We start from the raw sequence: 25,540 nt of genomic DNA on the forward strand, positions 1-25,540 counted from the left end.
CGGGTTGGTTGGTGCAGACTTGATGGACGAAATAGCCTCTTCCCTGACTCTCGGGGTTCTGATACGGTCTTGCTGCTTTGGGTTTTGTTGAGTCTGCATTCATGTAATTAAATAGAGAATATTTGATCACATTTCTGACTTGAGCCTTGTGGACGGTGACTTTGGGGAATTGGTGAATTTTGTTTTGTAGAAAATCCAGTGTCTGTCCAATTGTTCTAACCATGCTATTTAAATGACTGGTCCAGTTCATTTTCTATTTCATCGTAACACCCAGGATGTTTGTAATGTTGCCACTTTCTCTTTTTTTTAAAGGTTCTTTGAGCTGCATATCATTCCCACGGCATGAAGAGGAGTACCTGCAGGCAACAGTGGGCTCTTTTCCATGTATTATGATCCTGGGTCAGAACTGTGGGGCCAAGTGTCATGTACTAAACAGTCTCTTGGGTGAAAAACTCTTGCCAGTCATCAGGAGCAGCAATGAGAAGAAATGTAAAAGGAGACGGTTGAAGTTTACCCATGGAAAGAGGACCAGTATTAGCCTGGCCTTGCCTGGTCAATATGTGTTGGTTCATCACCTGGCAGCACACCAGGGCAAATGGGAAACAATTCCTGAGGAGGACCTGGAAATCCAAGATGATAGTCAGGATCCCGCACATCGTGCAGCACATCTGGAGGTAACATTGCATCATCCGTTGTTGCAGGTAATGTAATTTTTAAGATGTTGTGAGATCTTTTTATTTCTATTGTCGTCTTCATTCCTAGTTCTGTAGAAAGATCACCAGCCTGCAGTGTTAGAAATAAATTGCTGCTTGAGCTGCAGAGTATTTTGAGCAATGTACCTCAGCTTTCCAACATCCGCAATGCGCTTTTGTACTGATCATCTGGGTTTGGGAATTTACTCTCTGGTGTTTAGAAGACTGAGAGGTGATCTTATTGAGCATAGTGTTGAGGAGGTTTGGCAGAATGGATGTTTGTTTTTCCTGGCTTTTCAGTTAGGAGTTTTGAGGACTAGTCTTGTGACAAGAGGCTGATTCATCCAGAGTCCTTTGAGGATAAATTTCTTTATTTTAGACAAAGGGGAATGGATATTTCATTAGGAACACCTTTAAAGTGAATAGATCTTTGAACTGTAGAGAAATGAAAGCAATTATGAAGATGGATTGGAAAGGAGGACTTGACATCAAACGTTTGGTTGAATGAAGGGGTTGGTGTGAAGAGTTCATTTTTATGCTCTGTTCCTGCATGTATGTGAATCTTTTCACTGAGTCACTTCTGCCCTGAAGAGTGCAGAATAGAAGACCATTCTGTTTCTGTACCCAATTCAACTATTCCAGGATCTATCATTGTTCCCGTTGCTCTTTATTCTTAAAATTCTCATCTTGTAACCTGAAGAAGATGGATGTCAGCCAGCAGAGCTATTCTCACATCAAGTCCAAGTTAGATTAACTCTGCAATGACTTTATTGACCACTTTTTTGAGTTGCAGAGAGAACATGATTGCACAGTTTGGCACCTTTTCATTGGTAGCTGATTTCAAATGATGTTAGGAACACATGGAAAGGAAGAATATATTTACATTTGAAATCTTTGGCCCTTTCTTACCCAGAAAATGCTTTGAGAAAATCCAACTTTTAAACTGAAAGAAACCTAAAAACATATCTTGGGTCCAGGATGAAATGACTTCTGCATGCAGCATTGAGAGATGAAACAAGTGCCCTGACAAGATGACTGACAATAATGGTTCCCACTTTAAGAATTCAAAATTAACACTGACATTTAATGCCCATTTCAAATTAACCTTGATTGGAATGGTGAGTTCTGACCTTGAACTGCTGCAGTCTGTGGATTATCATTTTTGTAGCAGCTTTTGTGCAACTCGATGGCTTCTTTGACCTTTAGTGTAATGAGTAGTTTGGGTTTGGACAGAGGTTCAATATAATGAAGAGGTTTGGGTGACTGAGCCATGAGTGTCCTGCAGCTTTTAAAGTGCATCGGGTTTTTAAAGCTCTATATATAGAATGCAGACAGTGCAGGAAGCCATTCAACCTGAAACACAGGCAGTTAATGCTCCTGTCTATTATTTTCTTGCCTCTCCCCCCACATCTTTCTGAGAAAATGCTTCAATTCCCTTTTTCAAACCTTAGATGATCGCCTCCACAACGTTCTTGGTAATGTGTTTTGGATGCAAACTGCTGTTCACTGCATGAATGTTTGCATTGCTGCTTTTGACAATTACCTTCAATCTGTTCCTGCTGGTTTTTGATTGGTCTATTAATTGCCACAGATTTTTCCCCATCCTTAGTCCATCCAGAAGCCTTATAATTTCAAATACCTTTCTGATCTCCTCTGCTTCCCTTGTAGAAGGAAAGGTTAAATCTCAACCTTTACCATCTTTGCTCACCACTGAATAACCTCATCCCTAGAATCATTTTCATGAATCCTTTCCTTTCCGCCTTCGGTACTTCCAGAACTTTCCTAAAATATGGTGCCCAAGACTTGGATGCATTACTCCAGCTGATGATAAACTAATACTTTTTCCAAGCTTAATGTAATTTCCTTGTTTTTTGTACTCTATACTGTATTGAGAGAGCCTGGGGTTCCATACGTTTCATTCACTGTGCTCGCGACCTTTTCCTGCTACCTTCAATGATTTTTGCAAACAGATGTCCCAGTCCCTTTGCTCCTGCATCCCTTCCAGAATTGAAACCCTTCATTTTGTGTAGTCTTCTGTTATTCCCGCTAAAGTGATTCACTTTGCTCAACTTTCATTGCATAAGATGATGGGCCTATTCTCAGTGGAGTTTAACAATGAGAGGTGATCTGATTGAAGCATGTAAGACTCTGGGGTGGTAACTGGTTGGTTTGGATTTGTCCTTTTTTTTTTTAAATGTACAGGACAAACCTGTGCAATTTTCCACTTTGTCAAGTAGATGCCAGTGTTTTAACTACACTAAAGGGCTTAGTTAGAGGAGCAGCAAGTTCTGGAGTACAAGCCTTCAGTACTTTTGCTGGAATGTTGTCAGTCCCTGCTAACTTTGCAGTTTCTTGATATCATGTTGAGTGAATCAAATTGGATGCGAGACTGGTATCTGTCATGCTGGGGACCACTGGAGGATGGTGAGATGGATTGACGTTTCTCGCTGAAGATTGCGTTGAGAGCTTCAACCTTAGCTTTTGCACTGATGCGCAGGGCTATTCCGTCATGAAAACTTGGGATATTTGTGCCCATGGCTGCAGATGGCGGGCACAATTCTGCTAGCAACCTCAATTTCTTCCCTAGCTTCCCACAATACCCTAGGATGCACTTGATCAGATCCCTGAGACTGACTTCTAACACTTTTTAAGACCTCCAGCACCACCTCTTCTGTAATGTGAACTGTTTTCAGATATCAATGTTTATTTCCCCAACCTCTCCAGCTTCCATGTCTATTTCCATTGTAAATCCAAGGCGGTGCCAGATAAATTGTCATAGACAAGGTGATGGTTCTTGAACTGCATCAATCCTTAGGGTGTCAATGCTGTTAGGATCAGAATTCAAGGATTTAGTCCCTGAAATTGTGGAAGTATTTGTGCATCTTCTATCTTTGTGCAGCTGCAGTCGAATTCAAAATATAGCTAACATTAATCAGCATTAATAGAGCAAGAATCGTTTTAGGTGCCATTTTATAACTTCAAAATTGTTTTCCTTCTCTTCTATGTTCACTCATCGTGCTGTGCATCAGCTCCATGTGAAAGTTGCATCATATTTTAGGTGTTCTTTTCATAATTAACAGAAGCTTTTCTCTCTCAAGCCGATTTTAAAACATTTCCTAGTAAAAACATTGTTGCTCAGTGACTTTTTTAAGCACTGAACAGATCAGCACAGTGTAAGCCTAGTGAAGTAAGCTAATAAAATGTGTGCGGTTTGATTTTTATAGTTTCCCTGGACACTCTGACTCTGCATGTCCCGCTTAAAATTTATCCAGTTCTCCATTTAAATTTTGAATTTGCTTCCACAAACCTATCAGCAAACAACTTAGCTCATGACTTGCTCAACAAATATTCTCTAGTTATTTCATTTGCCATGCTATCCTTTTTAAATTCTGATAATTATTCAGCATGTGTTGAGAGTTAACAGGAACATGTTTTGGGTGAACACGTGTGGCAGGAAAAACACTTTTAGAAAATGTGTGTATTTTATTTGTTTGTGGCATGTGTTCATCTCTTGCGAGGATAACATTTATTCCCCATCCCTAATTGCCTTTGAGGTTATGGTGAGTCACCTTCATGAATGTTTGGCATTTATGTGATGCATGTATATCCACAGTGCTGATAAATATATAGTTGGAGTAGCTGAAACACTAGGATCAGTTCCACCATTATCCAAGCCTTTAATTGTTTTGAAATTGAACCCATTTTGGAAATTAGTGGTGCTGTGACTTTCTAAAGGGAAAATCATATTTTAACTAATGAAGTGGGATATTTTTGAAGAGGTGATAGAGTCCTAATGACATTTAAAGCCATCAATGGGATGTACATGAGTTTCCAGAATGTATAATATAGTGCCACATAACAGATTAGAAGACCGAGAGGAGTTAATGGATCAGGTAGTGATTTAGGTACAAAATTGCCTGAATGATAGCATGATGATCAAAGGAGTTTTGGGGCAAGAGGAAGGTGGTTGTGCAGTTTCCCCATGGAATTGTATAGGATTCTTGCTTTTTTCTGATGTATATTAAACTAGGTCTTGATGTGTAGGAACAGTTTAAGATTATACAATACTGAGCATTGTCAACTGAGATGAGGACAGAGTGAAAATCTGAGCAGAGACAAGTTGATGGAGTAGGCGGATAAGTGGCAGATGAGGTTCACACAGTTGTCGACTGAGGTCTACAGCACACAAAACCCTTTGGCCCATTGAGTTTGCACTGATCCAAAATAACTACTTAAATATTCTAATCTTGTTTTCTTATCCTTGGCCCATAACCTTGTACACTTGTGCTGCTTAGGTATAAACTAAATACCAGTGAAGTGTGTTGAGGGTTTCTGCATCTACCACCCTTACAGATAGCGTGTTTCAGATTCCCACCAACCTCTGGGTGAAAGAGTTTAGTTTGTATCTCCTCTGAACCTTCTCTCCCTTACCTTTTAATCTGTGCCCCTCTGTTTATTGTTCCTTCCACCAAGGGGAGAAGTTCATTCCTGTCTACAGTGTCTTGGCCCCTCAACGTTTGACATGAATGCAGACACAAATACAGAAGTGAGAGGTGATGCATGTCAGCTGGATGAGCAATGAATTACAATATAAAAAGGGGGATGCATGAGGAGAAGGACCTGGATGTTTGTGCATGAATCATGGAAGTATAGAGAGCCTTAAATAAAATGGGCAGTATTATTGGCTCTCCTAGTACGGATAGGAAGGACAAAAGTCATGCTGAATTTATCTACTTGTTGGGGCTCGGCTGTAATATTCTGCACCGTTCTGGGTGCCATGTTGTAGAAAGGATGTGAATGCATTGGATAAATACAGGAGATGTTTCCAAGAATGGTTCCAGGGATGATGATCTTTAGTTAGGAGGTTATATTGAATAAGTTGGGGCTAGTCTACTGGGAGATCTGAGGGGTTCTCAAAGTTGAGTGGATTCAAGAGTAGATGGCATGACGCTGATCTCATTTGTACAAGGAATAAGAACAAAGTGGAATAGTTTTGAAATGATGTGCAAAATAAATTCTCACCAAGCAGTTGGGGTATGGAAGTAGTGCTTGGAAGAGCAGTGGAAACCGGTTGAGTTGAGGCATTCAAGAGGATATAGGATGATTATTTAACAAGGTTAAGGCAAAAAAGCAAGAGATTTGAAGAGTGGGTGTTGGGACAATGAGCCAAATGTCCAGCACCTGCACTGTAAGAGCTTGGTGATTTTTGGTTGTGATTCAACCTGAGATTTGCCACTAACTTCAGATAAATGAATTAATCATAGTTTTAAAAAAATAATAATTGTCTACCTATTCTAGGTCCTAAAGAAATTGGCAAGATATGTATAGTGGGTGCATTACTGTACACAAGTGTAACAACACACAAGTTTTCTTTTTTCTTCTCTGATCACCTCCAGCCACCTTTTTTTTGCTTCCATTGAAAGTGCTGCTTTGGTAGCTATGAGCAGCATTATGTCATTCTTCATGTAGTTGTGCCAATTAGTGTGCTGTTTGTTCATGTGTTCAACGCAGGTGGTGTATTTTTGGAACCGTTGTGCCAAATAACATTGAGATCAGGTTGTTCAAATTCTTTCACCCACCCTCGCGCTCTGCCTCACTCCGTACAGGCTGTCAGGCTGAACTTTGTGAACCATCAAACATGCCCACAGAGCTCCAGCATGCTGCTCATTTTGTAAGACGCCTTGCAAACAGATTTTTGCTGTCATTTACCTCGCCATGAGCACTCCCATCGTCGGTTCACTTTTATAGTGAACCGACTGCTGTCCCTTGACTAAGGGCAACCAACTTTGCACAGGCAGGGCATCGGTGTCTGAACTTTGCGAGGAAATGGTGTGTGACCCATAAGGGAACTTTGCTCTGAGATCTATTAGAATGAATATACAGTGGACACAGGGGTCATCTGTTGGAGGGGGTTAGAAATTAACGTTTAAATCATCAGTTTTTCCAAAAAAAATACAACTGGCCAACTGTATTGTGATATGAAATTATTGATCTCTGCAAACCTGGTAAGTGCAAGGTACCAATGAAACTTTGCACCATGAGTACTTCTCAGAAAGACTGTTGTTTTGAAGTAACTATCCTTGTAGAGGGTAAATCATGTTCTCTTCCAATTGCAGCACAAATAGAATGTTTCCAATCCTTTAATTGTTCATAAGGTAGTCCTGCTGACTTGGTGTGAAATTCCCTTGGAAAAGGCCAAGTGACTTCAGCCAAAACTCTGTTTTGTGTTGTTTTCGTTCCTGAACCTGAACTTGTTAAAACACACAGTAAAAGCCCACTCTGAACATCTCAATGTTTATGTAGTTATTGGAAATTTTTAAGTGTTGTGTGCAAAACTAAAACCAAACTGCTGTGTTTTAGAGTAGGCATCTATTTACTTGTTCAAAAACAATAACCATGGTCAGAATTAAATAACTGTCAATGGCTGTGAACTTAAAATGAGGGACATATTAGTGCCTGTCTATTGACTGACTACACCAACTGATGGTCTCTTCCCCATCACCCAGCCCTCTGAAAAAGCATCAACATGTTTGTCAGTTAGTGAAAGTTTCATAAGGTTGTTAGCAAGTGTTGAATCAGATTTGTTTTTTCTTTTGAACCTGTTTTTCTTATGTCTGGCTTTATTGCAGCAAGGTTGTTGGTGCTCAATGATTAGTTTTGGCACCTACTGAAACATTGAACATTTCAGGACCTGTTGTGTTGTCAGGTTGATGTAAAACACTGCGCAGTATCTGGAGTTCTCCCACAACATTGAGAGAATCATTGTTTTCCATACTGAATGTTCTTGTGTCTCTAGCTGGTCTTCCAAAGTGTATATGCAGAAACTGGGTTAATAAAGTGCCAATATTCTTTATGCAGCCCATAAGTATAATTTTTATTGAGAATGAATGGTGGTTCAAGAGGCTGAGTTTGAAAATGCAGCCAAGGATAAAGTGTCAATGACAGATCATTAATGTGAGCCAGGCGAAATATCAAAGTTGATGAGGCAAGTGAAAATAAGACAGACAAAGCATCTGGGAGAATGTTGTCTCCTTGTCCAACATTGATTGGAGATTTGGTATAGTGGGTCAAAGTAATGAGATGCAGAAAGCAAAAACTAGTTCTATTGGGCAGAGGTTGGAGAACTGCAGGATAACTCTGGTATGAATGAAATTCAAAAAGAAGCTAGAGTGTGTACTGGTCCAACATTAATCCTTTGGAGGGAAACCTAGGTGTAAGAAGTTCGGAGAATCCTTGCTGTCCAGGACAATGCAGGACTAAGTAAGTTAGAATACAGCTTGCAGCAAGTCCAAAGGGAGCAATTCTATTACAGCCGTAGAGGAATGTAAGGAACTTAATGTATTTAGAGCAAAAAGGGGGCATGCAAAGTGACTTGCCAACCGGATTAAGGAGAATCCTAAGATACTTTTCCTTGTGAACCGCTTCCCTTGAATGTATTCATAAAGTATGTGGCCCTTCAGAGACCAAGGGGGAAATGTGTGAAGCTGCAGGATATTGGAAGGGTATTAAATGAATGCTTCCCTTTGGTCTTCACTCTGAAAAGGAGACCGGAAGTATAGAATTCAGGGCAAGGGCCTGTGAAGAACTTGTGCAGTTTGCCATACGAAATGGGTAGGCATTGGAGGCTCTGTCAGGCTTAAAGCATAAGTCGTCCCCTGGTCCACATGAATTGCACCCTAGGCTGCTGTGAAAAGAGAGGAAAGAAATTGCAGGGACTCTGGCATTAATTTTTAATTCCTCTCTGGCCAAGGGGAAAGAGCTCGAGGATGGCTAATGTAGTTCGATTTTTTTTCAAGAGGGGTAGTAGAGATGAGCCAGAAAATTACAGACCAGTGAGTCTCTTATCAGTGTTAGGGCAACTACCCCTTCAGAATTGTTTCAAGTACATTAATAGCCACTTGGAAAGGCCTGGGTTAATTAGGGATAGCCAGCATGGCTATGTCAGAGGGAAGTCAGGGGTAACGAATCTGTTCGAGTTTTTTGACCAGGTGATAGTGTGTGGATGAAGGAAGTTCTGTTGGTGTAGTTGATATGGATTTTAACCAAGCTTTTGACAAGTCCCACATAGAAGACTGAAGTTAAAGCACATGGAATTGAGGGAAACTTGGTGAGATGGATCAGAAACTGGCTTAGTAATAGGGTACACAGGGTAGTGGTAGAAGACTTTGTTTGTTTGTGTGCACGTGGGTGACCGGAGTCAAGTGTCCAGCAGTGTACCACAAGGATTAGTATGAGACTTTTATTGGTTGTCATATTCATAAATAATATTGATGAAAATATGGGGGTAGTATTAAGCAAATTTGCAGATGTCACCAAGATTGGTAGAGTGGTTAATAGCAAAAATGGTTTGATCAGATGGTCAGACAAGTGGCAGATGTTATTTAATCTTGTGAAGTGCATCATCTCGTACTTATCAAGAAGAAACAAAATTTGAATGCATTTAATAAATAGGATATTTGGGTAGTTCAGAGGGATCTTGGGATAATTATTCACAGATTCCTGAAGTTGGCAGAGCGTGTGAATAGGATAGTTAAGTCATGTGGGACACTTTGCTTTAATCAGTCACTGTATAGAGTCAGAATGAGGGAGGTAATGTTGGAGGTTTGGGGAATAAGAGGCCACAGCTGGAGTACTGTACAGTTCTGGTCACCTCATTACAGAAAGGATGTGACAGCACGAGAGGGGATGGAGAGGTGCTTCACCAAGATGTTGCCTGGGATGGAGAAATTGAGCTTTAAGAGGAGTCTAGATGGGCTTGGATTGCTCTAGAACAGAGAAAGCTAGAGAGGAGGGGAAACATGATTTGAGGTATGTAAGATTTGAGAGGTATGTATAGGGAGCAGCTATAACCCTTGGTTGATCGATCAATTGCGAGAGGGCATGGTTTTAGAGTAAGGGGCAGGTGATTCATAGGGTTTTGGAGAAAAACTTTCACTGTGGGTGGTAGGAATTTGGAATGCACTGTAGTGAAGACTGGAAACTTTACAACCTTGAAAAAAATTTGGATAAGCACTTCAAATATCATAACCTCCAGGAACAGGGTAGAAGTGCAAGAAGCTAGAATTAGTGCACCCAAAGCAATAGTCCTACCAGTGTGGACTTGATGGGCCAAAGGGTCTTTTCTGCGCGATATGAATCTGAAATCAACAATGACGTAGAACTTTGATATTTGGTTGGTGAGAATCTGGAATGCACTCCTTGCAAGCGTGGTGGAGACTAACTGTTGGATTGAAAAAACATTGGATAAATACCTATGAGGGAAAACAAATGAAATATTGACCTTTATTTCAAAGAATGAAAAGAGGGAGGTTTTGCTCTAACTTTACAAGGAATTTGTTTGTGTACAGTTGGAATACTATCCAGTTTTGATTAGCTCCTGATCCAAGCAAAGATGCACTTGCATCCAGAGGAAGTTCACTGTTAATCCTGGGTATGGAGGGATTTTCTAATAAGAAGTAGAGTTGGTTGAATGAGACGTGACTTTTTTGAAACAGATTTTTGTTTTAGGAGGGTTTGACAAAGGAGATGCTTGACAGGTTGTTGTCTCTTGCAGGAGAGTCACAGGCAAGTGAGTCTAATCTCAGCAAGGGATCACCATTTAAGACAGATGAGAATTTTTTTTCAGGGTCGTGAAACTGTGGAACTCTTTAGTGTATAGGGTTGCTGAAGCTGGGCTGTGATGAACAGATTTTTAATCAGTAAAGAGAATGGTTGTGAGTAAAAAGGTAAGAAAATGGACTTGAGCATGATCACATCAGCCATGATCTCATTGAATGGCAGAGCAGATACAATGACTGCAAGGCCTCCTTCTGCTCGTCACATTGTATGGTCTCGAGATTTGCCAACATATTTAATTTAACTAAGTTAATTTTTTGTCCATACACCTTTGTCACAAAGGTTGCTTGATTTAACTTCCAGAATTTGATCCAAGGAGCAGACCATTCAGCCTCTTGAGCTTGTTTGCCAATCAATTGGATCTCTGCTCATTTGTAACCAAGCTCCGTCCACCTACCACAGCTACTTATCTGCTGATGCTGCGAGGTGACAGAAATTTATCAGAATCTGATTTGAAGTAATTTATTTGCATAAAATGATTTGACGTGAAGTGTTTTCTAACTTTGTGCTAAATCGCTTGGCTTTCAATTTAAGGCAGTGTACCCACCCTCCGTCCCAGTTATCAGTTGGGAATGTAGTCAAAGACAAAATTTGTTTCTTTCTGTCTTCCCAGTTCCCCACCTCTGTTTCTGACATCAGTTACTTTCTCTCTGCTGGTTCACCAGTTGAAATGAATGAATTCATGAGTTTCATGCTTGGTTTGTTTTTCTTTATATATTCTGTCTGATCTGTTTTATACCTGCCAAAAGGTTCAGCCATGTTCGAAATACTTAGCTCACCAGTCTCTAGATTCTTTGCAAGCTCCAACTTTTGTTTGCTTCAAACACTTGTCCCTCCACCTCCTGACATTTCGAGCTGTATTGTTTCTTCACCTTGCCCACACCCTAGTGCATTTGCAGACGAATGTTCTTACTAATTTTATATCCTTGGCCCTTCACACTTGGACAAACATTTTTGCATTTCCTCTCTTAAGCCGTGTCATCAGCCACATTGTCTGCTCTTTGCTCATGATGTTGGGATGCTTGCTCTGTGAATGGTGCTGTATAACTCTTAGTGATGTTTAATGCTTCTTCCTCCACCAGTACAGTGTTGCCAAATGGAAGTAATTTGTTACATGGCTGTTAGTTTTTTGGACTGAGCTTTCACAGAAAGTGCTGCATTAACTGAAGCAAATATTGCAGAGTATTGGGAAGATTCAAGTTCTGAAATGCTGTGATGTTTTGAGTTGCAAACTGTGAATCTAAGTTCATTGTGACCCTGCTGATGCATATAGATATGTTTTAACACAGATGTATTTAAAATATTCTGCGCCACTTATGTGAAGGAGGGAAAATAGTCTGGAGGTGACTACAAGTGTTTATCAAGTGAGACATTGTCAATGTATGGTGGATGAAAGTCTGGAAGAGCAGAGATGCTGAAAAGTTAGTGGAGAATAGATGCAAAAGATCTTTGCTGCATCAACTCTGCACTAATGTACTTTGACAATGGTAGAGTATGTCAGGGCCATACCTTCAATTCATTACCTGCATACGAAGAGATGGTTCAATGTTTGGTGACAGCAATCCTTGTTGTGGCTATCACCTATTCTAGGGTGATGTCTACTTGGTGAGTTTGTGTAATGGATGAATATAATTGAACAGGCCAATTCTCTCATTTCAGATCGTTGGGCACGTGGGGCACAATGTCCCACAGGTTAGTGGGATCCGGAGTGCAGAATTTGCTGCTTCTTTGCTCCTGTTCTGCCTTGGCACGAAAATGTGAGCAAGTTGTCACCACTTACCAGGGGTTGGTCGCAAGCAGGTCCAGTTTTTCAGGTTGGTGCTGCTGTGCTTCAAAGGGAGCTGCAATGTGTTTTTTAAAAACATTCACCTTCCCAGTTAACATTGGGAAGATTCCAGAATGAAACCTGACTTTCATAGCTCATTTCTTTAAATTTCACAGTTGGCTAGTGTGGTGTTAGGTACTATTTTCACAAGAATGCAAGTGTCTTCAGGAGAACAGATGTGTATTAAACAGAAAAACAAACCTGGCTGTTTATAGACGGCAGATGGAAAGAGCTTGGCAGTTTTAACCTGGATCTTAACACCATTGTTGCAGACTTCATCCTGCAGAAGTTATCATTCTTATTTCTCCACCACAGTGGAGAGTTGACACTTTTTAAATTGCCTCTGGAAGTAATTGTCTGGCTTCTCAGGATGTTTTGAGGCCCAAGCATGTACTTTATTGACTTTTCACCTGAATGTTCTTGTGCATTATACAATGTCCAGTAACAAAATTTACTTAAAGCTTTGCTCCCAAAAATATTGGGGTAGACCATACTGATTGAGGACATGAGACTGCCAGCTGTTTTGCTGCCAATTGCCATCTCAGTGATGAATGACATTCTTCAGCTATTTCTAGAAACCTGAATTCCTCAACAAGCTTCTCATTAGTTTGAAACATTCTGCTGGAAGATGTGCAGTCCGGGATTGCTATTGATGCCATTTCTGGCTCTCAATCAATTCCAATTGTTTCGCAGCCTTTCTGCTTTTGGATTCCTTATCACCCTTGAGGCACCATAAACCTTTAGTGTTTTACTGCTATTGTGGGGTTCTATATACAGTTCTTTCTTTGTCATGATTTCACAAGGTGCAGAAGATATAGTTCGATTCGAACAAGAATTTATACACTCTCAACTTTCATAGCTTGGAGATTTTTCATTCACAGTCAAGTGAATACACTAACTGTGTTGCAGAAATAATGTTTGAAATGTGGTAGCTGGCCTGACCATAGTAACATGACAGGACTGAATGAGAGTGTCATAGAGATGTACAGCACAGAAACAGACCCTTCGGTCCAACTTGTCCATGCCAACTTGATATCCCAAACCAATCTAGTCCCACCTGCCAGCACACTGCCCTTATCCCTCCCAACTCTTCCTATTTAAAAAGGCATCTGGATGTTATATAATGTTGCAATTGTACTAGCCTCTACCCCTTCCTCTGGCAGCTCATTCCATACATGCACTACCCTGTGTGTGGAAAAAGTTGCCCCTTAGGTCTCTTACATCTTCCCCTCTCACCCTAAGCCTATGTCCTCTAGTTCTGGACTCCCCCAGCCAGGGAAAAGACTTTGTCTATTTGTCCAACCAGGCCTCTCATGATTTTATAAACTTCTTTAAGGTCACCCCTCAGCCTCTGACACTCCAGGGAAAACAGCCCTAGCCTGTTCAACCTCTCCCTATAGCTCAAATCCTCCTACCCTGGCAACAACCTTTGTAAGTCTTTTCTGAACCCTTTCAAGTTTCACAACATCTTTCCGATAGGAAGGAGACCAGAATTGCATGCAATATTCCAACAGTGGCCTAACCAATGTCCTGGACAGCCGCAACATGACCTCCCACTTCCTGTACTCTACTCAGACCAATAAAGGAAAGCATACCAAACACCACCTTCACTATCCTATATACCTGCGACTCCACTTTCAAGGAGCTATGAACCTGCACTCCAAGGTCTCTTTGTTCAGCAACACTCCCTAGGACCTTACTATTCAAGTGTACAAGTCCTGCTAAGATTTGCTTTCCCAAAATGCAGCACCTCGCATTTATCTGGATTAAACTCCATCTGCCACTTCTCAGCCTATTGGCCCATCTGATCAAGATCCTGTTGTAATCTGAGGTAACCCTCTTCACTGTCCACTACACCTCCAATTTTGGTGTCATCTGCAAACTTACTAACTGTACCTCTTATGCTCACATCCAAATCATTTATGATCAGATATTCTGTCTTAAGCATGAATTGAGGGGTAGATATTATCGGGAACTGGAAGCATATTTCGTTTTTCATCAGGAAAGTTATGATCTGGGTTTAGTTGATCTGGTTGAGAGAAACTTCAAGTAGAGTTTTCTCAATCTCTTGATTTGCTTATCAGGTAAGCAGGAACAGAAGAGAACAACATGTCAGTTGAATTGGTTGCTGAAGTCCTGACCAAGTTAGTGTTCATGCCTGAGCCTCCCATTTTTCTCTAACAGCTACAACCTGGTAAACTGGGTGAAACTCAGCTGTACCCCTTCTCTTAAGTCCTCCACTTCCTCAGTTGCCAGTTTGCTGGTTTGTTTTCTAGTCTGGAATAGGTTGAAACTCTTAGTTACCATTCATTCACTGCAATGTTATGGACTCGTCCCATATTCTGTTATTGACTCCTAACCAGTGCCTCAGGCTAACTTGGACTGTTTATAATCACCTATTTGGCTATGCTGAGCATCTCTCCATCACATGCACTGCCTACTTCCAATTCACAAATATTTGTTGCCAAAACGCATGCATTTTGTTCTTTTGCTTTTTAACACCGAACTATTGCAATGCTGTGTTCTCCCATAAATCTGAATTTACTAGTAACTCTGCATCTTTGACTTTCTCCTGTTCTTTTACCCATTGTATCCCCTGAATTGTGAACTTAACTCATAAAGCCTTTGCACCTCACCCTTTTTCAGACGATTCATCATCAACCTTTGTCCAAACCTTTTGTCACCTGTCTAGTTGCTGAACACAATCCTGTGAAACATCCTGAGACCTTAGTTTGTTTTTAAAAAAAACTACATTACTGCACATTTCTGGTCAGTTTCTAACCTTTGATGGAAATCATTGTGCTAATTGTGTTTTCTGGCCTCTGTCATGATTGATGCCTTATTTGTTGAACCTTTGTTTCCTAAAACACTTTTTTTTTGTTGCTGTCTTTTTCCTGTCAAACAGATCTCAGTCCTTCTGCTTCAATTCTGCTCTAGCTCCTGGCATCTTTATGCTATTGTATAAAATGAGGGACGAGAAACTAGATCTTGTCACAAAAACTGACTGTCTGTGCAACTTCATTGTTGGATATTTGAGTCTCCATTTTAAAAAGCACTTTTCGAAAGTTGTTGTAAATTCTGCACACCCTTCTAAGATTTCAAATAAATCTACCCAAATGTACTATTTATAATGGCTGGCAGTGGGTATTTGGAGAAATAGCACATTTTGGGTGGATTTGTTTACATTTCTTTGTCAGTGTGCTACTGTTTAAATCAATTACTCTTGAAAAACTAAGATCACGACCATTTGTTCAGTTTCTTTGTAGCCTGCTGACTCAGCAACTTATTGTCAAGGGTTCAGTGATTTGTATGAAAATATTGAAATAAGCAAGGGTAATTGCAGATATTCAGACAGAAAACTTCAAAGCCAGAAGCTCATCTAATTTAGAGAGAGGTCATCCATGTTAGTCCCATAGTCGGGCTGATAATTGAAAAATATGCAAGTTAAATCTAATCAGATGTAAATCTGAGACACCAGATGGGTTACTCTGAATGATGTCTTCCCTGTGAGTATTCAGATGGAGCAATGAGCAACACTCTTCCCAAATTAGAATGGCCTGCCAGAATAGATAATATGTTTATAGTGGGCAGATTAAAAGGGCTGTAGAGAAGCACTTCAATCTCAGACAAATTGTTACGGATAGATACTGGAAAAGAGCAGTTGGAATGGAGATTTAGAAAAGATCAATAACATTATGAAGCACGATTCGGAGATGCCGGTGTTGGACTGGGGTGTACAAAGTTAAAAATCACACAACACCAGGTTATAGTCCAACAGGTTTAATTGGAAGCACTAGCTTTCGGAGTGACGCTCCTTCATCAGGTGATTGTGGAGGGCTCGATCGTAACAGAATTTATAGCAAAAATTTGCAGTGTGATGTAACTGAAATTATACATTGAAAGATTGATTGTCTGTTAAGCCTTTCATCTGTTAGAATACAGTGATAGTTTCACTTCTTTCATGTGTAAATCACAAAACCTTTTTTTTTAAAAAGTTGCATTCTCTGGTTAGCTGTTAACAATGGTGATAGCTAGACAATATGTTGAAGGTGTTAGCCCCCTGTGTTCTCTATGACCTGATGTTTAGATTGATTCCAATCTAAAAAGTGAGATAACAGTTTTACATAAATTCATGCAGTTTTTGAGCTCAGAGTTCTACATGAATGTATGTGGTTTTAGAGCAATGTGCAATGTAACTCTGAAAGTACCAAAAAAATTCACCACTGTGTGTGTGTGTGTGTGTGTGTGTGTGTTGCAATGTGTGTGTGTGTGTTGCAATGGTGATCACCTGTAATGTGACATGAACCCAAGGCCCCGGTTGAGGCCCTCCCTATGGGTACCGAATTTAGCTATCAGCCTCTGCTCGGCCACTTTCCTCTGCTGCCTGTCCCGAAGTCCACCTTGGAGGATGGTCACCCGAAGGTCCGAGCCTGAATGTCCTGGACCACTGAAATGTTCCCCAACTGGGAGGGAACCCTCCTGTCTGTTGATTGTTGTGCGTTGCCCATTCATCCGTTGTCGTAGCCTTTGCTCGGTTTCCCCAATGTACCGTGCCTCCGGGCATCCCTGCCTGCAACGTATAAGATAGACAATGTTGGCTGTGACACATGACTACCTGCCATGTACACGGTGGGAGGTGTTCCCACGTGTAATAGTGGTATCTATGTACACAATCTGACAGATACCACTATTACGCGTGGGAAAGAAGTGTAACTATCACTGTATTCTAACAGATGAAAGGCTTAACAGACAATCAATTTTTCAATGTATAATTTCAGTTACATCACACTGCAAATTTTTCCTCGAAATTCTGTGTTACGATCGAGCTCTCCACAATCACCTGATGAAGGAGTGTCGCTCCGAAAGCTAGTGTGCTTCCAATTAAACCTGTTGGACTATAACCTGGTGTTGTGATTTTTAACATTATGAAGCACATGAGTTGATCTGAAACAGACCGATGTAGTATCCATCTTCGAAAAGAGGGATGAGAGACCAGGGTGCATTGATTTGATTTTGCTCCATTCTATCTAAATTAAGCACCTGCCAAAGAACAGCCTTTCAATCGCTACTATTGGTTTGGAGAGGAAAACCAAGCTGTGAGCGAACGTCTTTTGACATGGTGTGTCTCGACTCCCGAAAAGATTTTGTTTATATGAATATTGACAGTAGATTAGGAACCAGTTGAATGGTGCTCAGTAGCAAACAGTCCTTCAAGGAGAAGGGCAGGGTGGAATGAAAAGCCCAAGCTGGATACCCTTGAAGTTGGTGCTATTTTAAAGCTCCATATGTGACCAAGACTCCAATTAATGCTGTATTAAATTTGCTTATGCCAGATTTAAGAGAACAGTGGAATTGGAGAAGCAGCATCTGTCTTAATTGAAGCATATGTTGGAGTAACAAAAACAGAAATTGCTAGAAAAGCTCAATAGATCTGACAGCATCTGAGAAATCAGTGAATCTGAGGAAGGGTCACTCAACCTGAAATGGTAACTGATTTCTCTCCACAGTCTGCCAGACCTGCTGAGCTTTTTGAAAAAAATTTATATTTTTGTTGTTGACTTACAGCATCTGTTTCTTGCAGTTTTTACATGTTTAAGTAAATCGATGACTGACCGGTGCGGTTCATTTGCTGAGTGTAAAGTACAATAGATTTCAAATAAACAGATATTCTATGCAATGATGAAATAACCAATAATGAAAACCAGAACTTCAAGTCTTTAGACACTCACTGTCAAACCAAAAGAGTTGAAAATGCAACTCTCAGCTAGGTAGTAGGCATATCACATTTAAATAACATAACTTTTTTGACCCATTTATGGCATGTAGCCATTGATAGTTATCTGTGTTTATGCCGAAGTCTCATTCCCTTAAAGGTGGGGGTTAGCTGCCAACTTGAACTGCAGCAGCTTATGATTGCTCATGGACCCACAATGTTAGGGAGGGGTTTCACAGCATTTTGACCCATTGACAGGGAAAGCACAGCAGTACATTGGCAGTTCAGGGTGGTGAGTGACTTGGAGGGGAACTTAAGAGGTGTTGGTGTTCCCATATATCTGTTGCCCTTGTACTGCTGGATGGTAGTGTTCATGGGTTTGGAAGGTGTTGTCTTCAGGAGCTTTGGTGAATTTCTGCAGTGCATCTTGTAGATGCTACACACTGGTACTACTGAGTTTCAGTGATCTAAGGAGTAGATGCTTGTGTGTTAACTCTGCTTTCTGTCTGCAGATGTTGCCAGATCTGAGTTTCTCCAGCAAATTCTGTTTTTGTCTCTGATTTCCAGAGTTTTCAACTTTTTTTGCTTTTATTTATGCTTGTACATGTAGTGCCAATCAAAGAGGCTGCTTTGTCCTGCATGGTGTCGAGCTTCTTGAGTGCCCCCATCCAGGCAAGTGGGGAATATTCCATCACATTTGTGACTTCTGCCTTGTAGATGTTGGCCAGGCTTTTGGGAGTCAGGATGAGAGTTATCCACTGCAGGATTCCTAGCCTTTGACCTACTCTTTGTAACCACTATAATTATTTGGCAAGTCCAGTCCATTGAAGAGAATCACAGAATCCCTGCAAATGAGTATGCACTGACCCTCCTCCTGTCCAGCCATCTATGTTATTGTCACTTTTCAGCCCAAACCTGAATGTTATTAGGGTCTTGCAGCATTTATGCATCGACTTCGTTAGTATCTGAGGAGTTGTAAGTGCTATTTAACATTGTGCAAGTTTCAATGAGCATCCTCACTTTGACCTTCAGGTGGCAGGAAGGCGATTGAAGCAGCGACAAATGGGTTGGGCTTGATTCTGCTGCTTCTGATGGTTCATGATAACTCATGGATGCCCAGTCTTGAGGTCCTCGATCTGTTTCAAGTCGATCAGTTTAATATAGTGCTAGACAAAATTATGTAAAGTATTCTTTGTTTAGGTGGAGGTGAAACTTTGCCTCCACAGCCTCTACAGTGGTCACTCTTACAGATACTATCTGTACAGATGCATCTGTGGCAGGCAGAATGGAAGGGATGAGGTAAGTATCTTTTTACTTCTGTGTTCCCTCACGATCTGCCCCAGACTCGATCTAACCACTATGTTCTTTAGGACCTGATCAGCTTGATCAATCGTGATACTGTCAGGCCACTCTTGGTGGCAGATGTTGAAATCTCCTCGCCGGAATATGTTCTGTGGCCTTGCCATCTTAACTAATGAGAGTAAGAAAAGGATACATGTTTCAAGTAGTCAAGGTCATGTTTGGGACAGGATCATGGAATGGTCAATACTTTAAATGGACTTCATGTTGGAAAGGGACAGATGGAAATCCTTGTATATATTTAGGAATCATCAGCCAAGGGAGTACGGTACATGGGTAATCAGGTGGTTTCCTTGCCCAGGTTTAACCTGGTGCCTTGAGATTACTTTGACTCTGGACATAATGTTAAGACCTCCAAGAGCAACTTCCTCTTGATGGTATACCACAATGCTGCCATCACTGCTGAGCCTGGCTTGCCGGTGGGGCAGATCCATCCAGGCACAGTGAGGTGCTGTCTGAGTCACTGTCTGAAAGGTATTATTCTGGGAATATGACTGTCGTGCTGTTGCGAGAATAATCTGTGAAAGAGCTACTGTAATTTTGGCAGTAGCCACTAGTAAGGATGACAGCCCTGTGTTTGCAGTTATCATTGAAGATGCCAGGTGATCATTTAGATTTTTTAGTGATTATTGCAATAGAGTAGCTTGCTTGACCAATTCAGTATCAACCACACTGCTGTGAGAGCAGCAAATCTCCTTCACTAAAGAGCATTAATGAACCAGATAGATTTTTTTCTGATAATTGACGGGGGTTGTGTAGTAATGATTAGGCTCCTAATTTCAAATATTTTACGGAATTCAAGTTCCACCTTCTGCCATGGCAGGGTTTGAGCCCAGAAACCCAGAGCATTAGCTGGGTCTCTGGATTAATCGTCTAGCAATAATACCCCAAGACTATCCCTTTCCCTCAGGTGAGGTTCTCAGAAATAAAGCAGACATTTCGAGCAGTAGGGACAATGCAGATTAAAATGCCAAAAGGCTGATCCATAGTATGTATCTGTGAAGATCTGTGTTTTGAAGGAACACTAAAAACACGTGGAAATGTCAGCATGGAGTGGACCCAAGACTGTTAACCTTGGAGGTAGTGTGTCATATGTGTTACAACATTGGGTAAACCCTCCTGCTGAATTTAAACCAGCAACACAGAAGATTTATCCCATGCAGTAATCTGAAAATTCAAGGCCAGGAACGAAAGAACATAGAACATTACAGTGCAGTCAGGGCCCTTCGGCCATGGATGTTGCGCTGACCTGCGAAATTAGTCTGCTCATCTAACCTACACCGTTCCATTATTATCCATACATATGTTCAATGCCCATTTAAATGCCCTTAACATTGGCGTGTCTATTACTGTTGCAGGCAGGCCATTCCACACCTCGACTACTGAGTAAAGATACTACCCCTAATATCTCTCCTAAATCTGTCACCCTCAATTTAAAGCTATGTCCCCTCTTGCTAGCCTTCACCATCTGAGGGAAAAGGCTCTCCCTGTCCATGCAATCTAACCCTCTGATGATCTTATGTCGCCATTAAGTCACCTCTCAACCTTCTCTCCAACGAAAACAGCCTCAGTTCTCTCAGCCTTTCCTTGTAAGACCTTCCTTCTAAACCAGGCAACATCCTAGTAAATCGCCTCTGAACCCTTTCCAAAGCTTCCATGTCCTTCCTATAAAGTGGTGACCAGAACTGTACGCAATTGTCCAGGTGCAGCCTTACCAGTGTCTTGTATAGCTGAAGCATGCCCTCTGGCTCCAAAACTCACTCCCCTATCAATAAATGCCAACACACCATATCCATTTTTAACAATCCTATCAACCTAGGTGGCAACTTTTAGGGATTCATGCTCCTGGACACATCTCTCTCTTCATCTACACTGCCAAGAATTTTACTATTAGCCCAGTACTCTGCATTCCTGTCACTTCTGAAGTAAACTGCCTCACACTTTACCGCATTAAACTCCATTTGCCACTTCTCAGCCCAGCTCTGCATCTTGTCTATGTCCCTCTGTAACCTCCAACATCCTTCAGCACTATCCACAACTCTGCCTGCCTTAGTGTCATCTGCAAATTTACTAACCCATCCTTCTATACCCAGCTTCAGATCATTTATAAAAATGACAAACAGTAATGGCCCCAAAACAGATCCTTGCGGCACACCACTGGTAACTGAGCTCCAGAATGAACATTTTCCCATCAACCACCACCCTCTTGTCGTCTTTGAGCTAGCCAATTTCTGATCCAAACTGCTAAGTCACCTTCAACCCCGAAACTCCGTATTTTGTGCAATAGCCTACTGTGTAGAACCTTATCAAATACCTTACTGAAATCCAGTTACACCACATCAACCGCTTTACCTTCATCCACCTGTTTTGTCACCATCTCAAAGAACTCAATAAGGTTAGTGAGGCATGACCTACCCTGAACAAAATCGTGTTGACTATCCCTAACAAATTATTCCTTTCCAGATGATAAATCCTATCTCTTATAACCCTTTCCAACACTTACCCGCAACCGAAGTAAGGCTCACTGGCCTGTAAATACCAGGGTTGTCCCGACTACCGTTGTTAAACAAGGGAACGACGTTTGCTATCCTTCAGTCTCCTGGCACTACTCCTGTCGACAATGATGACATAAAGATCAAAACCAAAGGCTCTGCAATCTCCCCCCTGGCTTCCCAGAGAATCCAAGGATAAATCCCATCCAGCCCAGGGTCTTTGCTATTTTCAGATCTTCCAAATTTGCTAAAACCACCTCTTTGTCAACTGCAGTCCCATCTAATCTAGTAGCTTGTATCTCTGTATTCTCAATAACATTGCCCTCTTCCAATGTGAATACTGGCGGAAATTATTCATGAAGTGCTTCTTCTATGTCCTCCGGTTCCACGCACCACCTCCCACTGCTATCTTTGATAATCTTACTCTAGTCATTCTCTTATTCATATTTAGGATAAAGTTCATAATTTTTACTTTCTGTTATACTTTAAGAAATAATTAATGAAAAACTGTTTACAACTCCTTCCTGTAACCAATCTTTTACTTCCCTTCCAGAATTCTAGTCCGCTAAACTCCCGATTTCAGATTTCCTGAAAAATTCAAATTTCAAAACCAGCCAGCAGTCGAATCTTCTCTTTATATCTTCCTCTGGAGGCTTGCTCTGTTGGTCGGCATCCATGTTTTTCTCTGTGCAAACTCCTTCTCTAGACAGGTACCTCCGGAGTTCTGCCAAGCAGCCTCACTCCAAAAACACAGACAAGGATTTTCATCAGTCCCGCGCCAACGTATAGTCCATTTCAAATAGTGATCATTCCATGTGAAAACAGAAGTCCAATCCCTGTTCCGTAAAAAGTTGATTTTTTGGCAGTTCTCCTCACAGAAACTGGGCCTGCAAACACCTGTCGGCCCTCGACAGGGCTCTGACTCCCACTGAACTCAGTTTTCAATGATACTGAGAGCAACATTGTGGAAACTGATGCTAGACTAGCTGAAAGTACAAAACCTTACTGATTCCAGGAGTGTGGATCTGCAGCTGTCCATTTTCTAAATTGCAGTTATCAAATTGGACATGTCTTGTACACAATAGGTGTGAATCATGCAGTTATAAGGTCCTGATTGCATAGTTATGCAGATGGACAGTGATGGTCAAAGATAACCAGGAGTGTCACAAATAGAAGAGGTAAATCTAAAATATTGAGTAAATAGTGGGAGTATGAAAAGGATACACGTTTTGAGGAGTCAAAGTAACTTTTTACCGGACAGGGATTGGACTTCTGTTTTCACATGGAATGATCACTATTTGAAATGGACTATATGTTGGTGCGGGACTGATGAAAATCCTTGTCTGTGTTTTTGGAGTGAGACGGAACATACTTCAGCAAAGATGTTCTAGTGACGCTTTTGCAGATCTATTTGTCTTGTGATTTTATGAAAGAGTGAACTCTCTGTTGTGCTCAAAACCTGGATACAGGTGATTCCTTGATTGTTCACCCAGATGGCAGTTCATGTGCTCACCTGGCCTGAGGTCCGGGGGTTGCTTGTCTATAAAGAGGGATGGCACAATTCAACAGAATCTCTCTTTTTTTTTGTATTTGTGCCATCTTCCATAAGTAAGTAAATGGGAAGTGAGCATGAGTCCCAGGAGATAAATTCTTGCTCATGCTCCCATGCCGTGCCCCCCCCCCCCCCGCCCCGCCCTTTTAAATTGAGCAGGACTGGAAACGTCCAGTGCTCCAACTGAAATTCCAATCAGGGTTCCACTAGCTTTAGACTGTAGACCATCCTGCCCTGAATAGATGAACTGGTTCCTCCTTAACTAACTAAACCAAGCCTCGTGTTCCAATTCATCAGTTGCTTGGGTTACTCCTTCAGCTTTGAAGAATTCAGTTCTTATGTAGTCCTGGCTGCTTGAGTTCCATTTCAGGCTTGCTCTGTAGTATCTTGGGGATGCCGGAGACTGACTCTATTGTGGGCACGGATTAGACTGGAGTCATTCATTACTGTTGATGTTTAACAGGAAAAGCCATGTGCAAATTAGCTAAGCTTTTAATAGTTCTTTTTAAATTAATTTTTTGGATTCTTCAATTTTCTTTTTTGCAGCATGATTTTAATTTCAGCCCTGGCAGGCGTCATAAGCAGTCTGAACATTTCATCGCCAGCAGTTGAGAACTGCAACATATTGTGCATTTTGTTTAATATTTGAGTTAGTAACTTGACATATGTTGGTGAGGCCTGCAAGAACTTCAATTTCACTAATTGACATTTAGGGCCTAGTTTTCATGTTTGCTGTTGTCCCTTCTACATCATATTCATTTTTGCCTAATTTATAGTTTCAAACTCTGAAATTAGCATGCAGGAAAAGTCTTTGCCCGCTCTACACTGAAATTATCTTGTGGTATGTAGTTAAACATTCACCTTTCACTCCAGAGACCTGAGTTTAAATTCGGTTTGATCTGATAGTGTGTCTCACCTCTGACTGTGAAGTTGCATAAATAGACAGCTTGGAAATTCTAAATGTGCATGTCCAGTGAAAATTGGCTACAATTTAATGAGTGTTTTTACATAATTACCATTACTCCTGCAAGAATATTTATTTACTTTTAACTTCTATTAAAAGTAGATGGAAAGAGTTTGCAAGTGAGTCAGCAATTTGGATCTGAGGTGAAGTTACAGTGGCTCAGTGATTAGCACTGCAGCCTCAGAGCCAGGACCCAGGTTTGATTTCAACCTTGGGTGACACTGTGTGGAGTTGGCACATTATCCCCGTGTCTGCGTGGGTTTCCTCAGTGTGCTCCGGTTTCCTCCCATAATCCAAAAAGTCCAGGTCAGGTGGATTGGCCATGCTGTATTGCCCATAGTGTTAGGTGCATTAGTCAGAAGGAAATGGATTACTCTTCGGAGGATCGGTGTGGACCTGTTGGGCCAAATGGCCTGTTTCCATGCTGTAGGGAATCTCGTCTTATGACAGATGGATTGTGTAGCATGTCTAGATGAATGACGTTTCTCACATTGTTAAATTGTGTTGTGGGAAATCGGAGTATTGGTATTGCAGTGAGGATGTTGTGCTGCTGCAGTTGGCTGTGTTGCATCCACAGAGGAACACTGGTAAATATGTAAATGTCTCATGGTATGGCATTGACATATACCAAATATTGGGGTCCCTGGTTCCATAACTGACTTGCTCAGTGGTAGCATTCTCATGTGAGCGCAGAGGTTTAATGCCAAGTCCCATTCAGTAGATTTAAGCTTGTCATTTAGGCTGACACTGAGGATGAAAGGTTTTGGAGAAATTTATATTCAAATTGGTTGAGTTTGGGGAATGAATCAGGTAATTTTGTAACTAATTACGCTTGCACTATGGCATATGTAGGTTGTACAAAACATAGTCTACTGTACATCAGGAGTTATGTCTCAGTCAGAAGGTCGTGCAATGAAACGTGACACCCCATTCTTGAGGCTCAGTGTGGTCGTGAGTGCCTAGTGCTGCCTGACATGTCGTCTTTCAAAAAAGACATTACACTGACGGCATGCAAGATATAAAACAGCAATTTGTTACTCAAAGGTAACCAAGAAATAAGTTCTGATCTCGTAATAGTTAATCCTTCCATCAATACCTGAAACTTAGTACTTGGTCATAACAGCAGTGTTTTTTTGGAATTTGCTTTACAACAGTCACTAAATGTTTAATTACTGTGATTGAAACAGGTGTGGGAAGGTCTGCTCCAGAAAAACAAACTGTATAACAATTGAAATGTGATCAAGAGGTGTACTTAATGTTCATTGTATGATTTGTTTCTGCTTATTTGGGCTGCTCAGCATTATTCGCCCAGCAAGGTACTAACTCCT

The 25,540-nt window shown here is 41.1% G+C and overlaps 1 protein-coding gene across 5 annotated transcripts in view; it reads left to right on the forward strand.

The window, feature by feature from the left end:
• Window positions 1–25,540, forward strand: part of dstyk (dual serine/threonine and tyrosine protein kinase) — a 136,172-nt gene that overhangs the window by 40,199 nt on the left and 70,433 nt on the right. For all 5 annotated transcript variants that reach the window (XM_087973463.1, XM_043716404.2, XM_043716403.2 and 2 more), the window contains exon 2: window positions 313–701. In XM_087973463.1, the coding sequence (XP_087829589.1) occupies window positions 313–701 (389 nt within the window). The remainder of the gene's footprint in view (window positions 1–312; window positions 702–25,540) is intronic.

This window comes from Chiloscyllium plagiosum, unplaced genomic scaffold (genome assembly GCF_037043375.1).
Source record: "Chiloscyllium plagiosum isolate Xiang-an unplaced genomic scaffold, Cpla_swu_hap1 HiC_scaffold_26, whole genome shotgun sequence".
NCBI lineage: Eukaryota > Metazoa > Chordata > Chondrichthyes > Orectolobiformes > Hemiscylliidae > Chiloscyllium > Chiloscyllium plagiosum.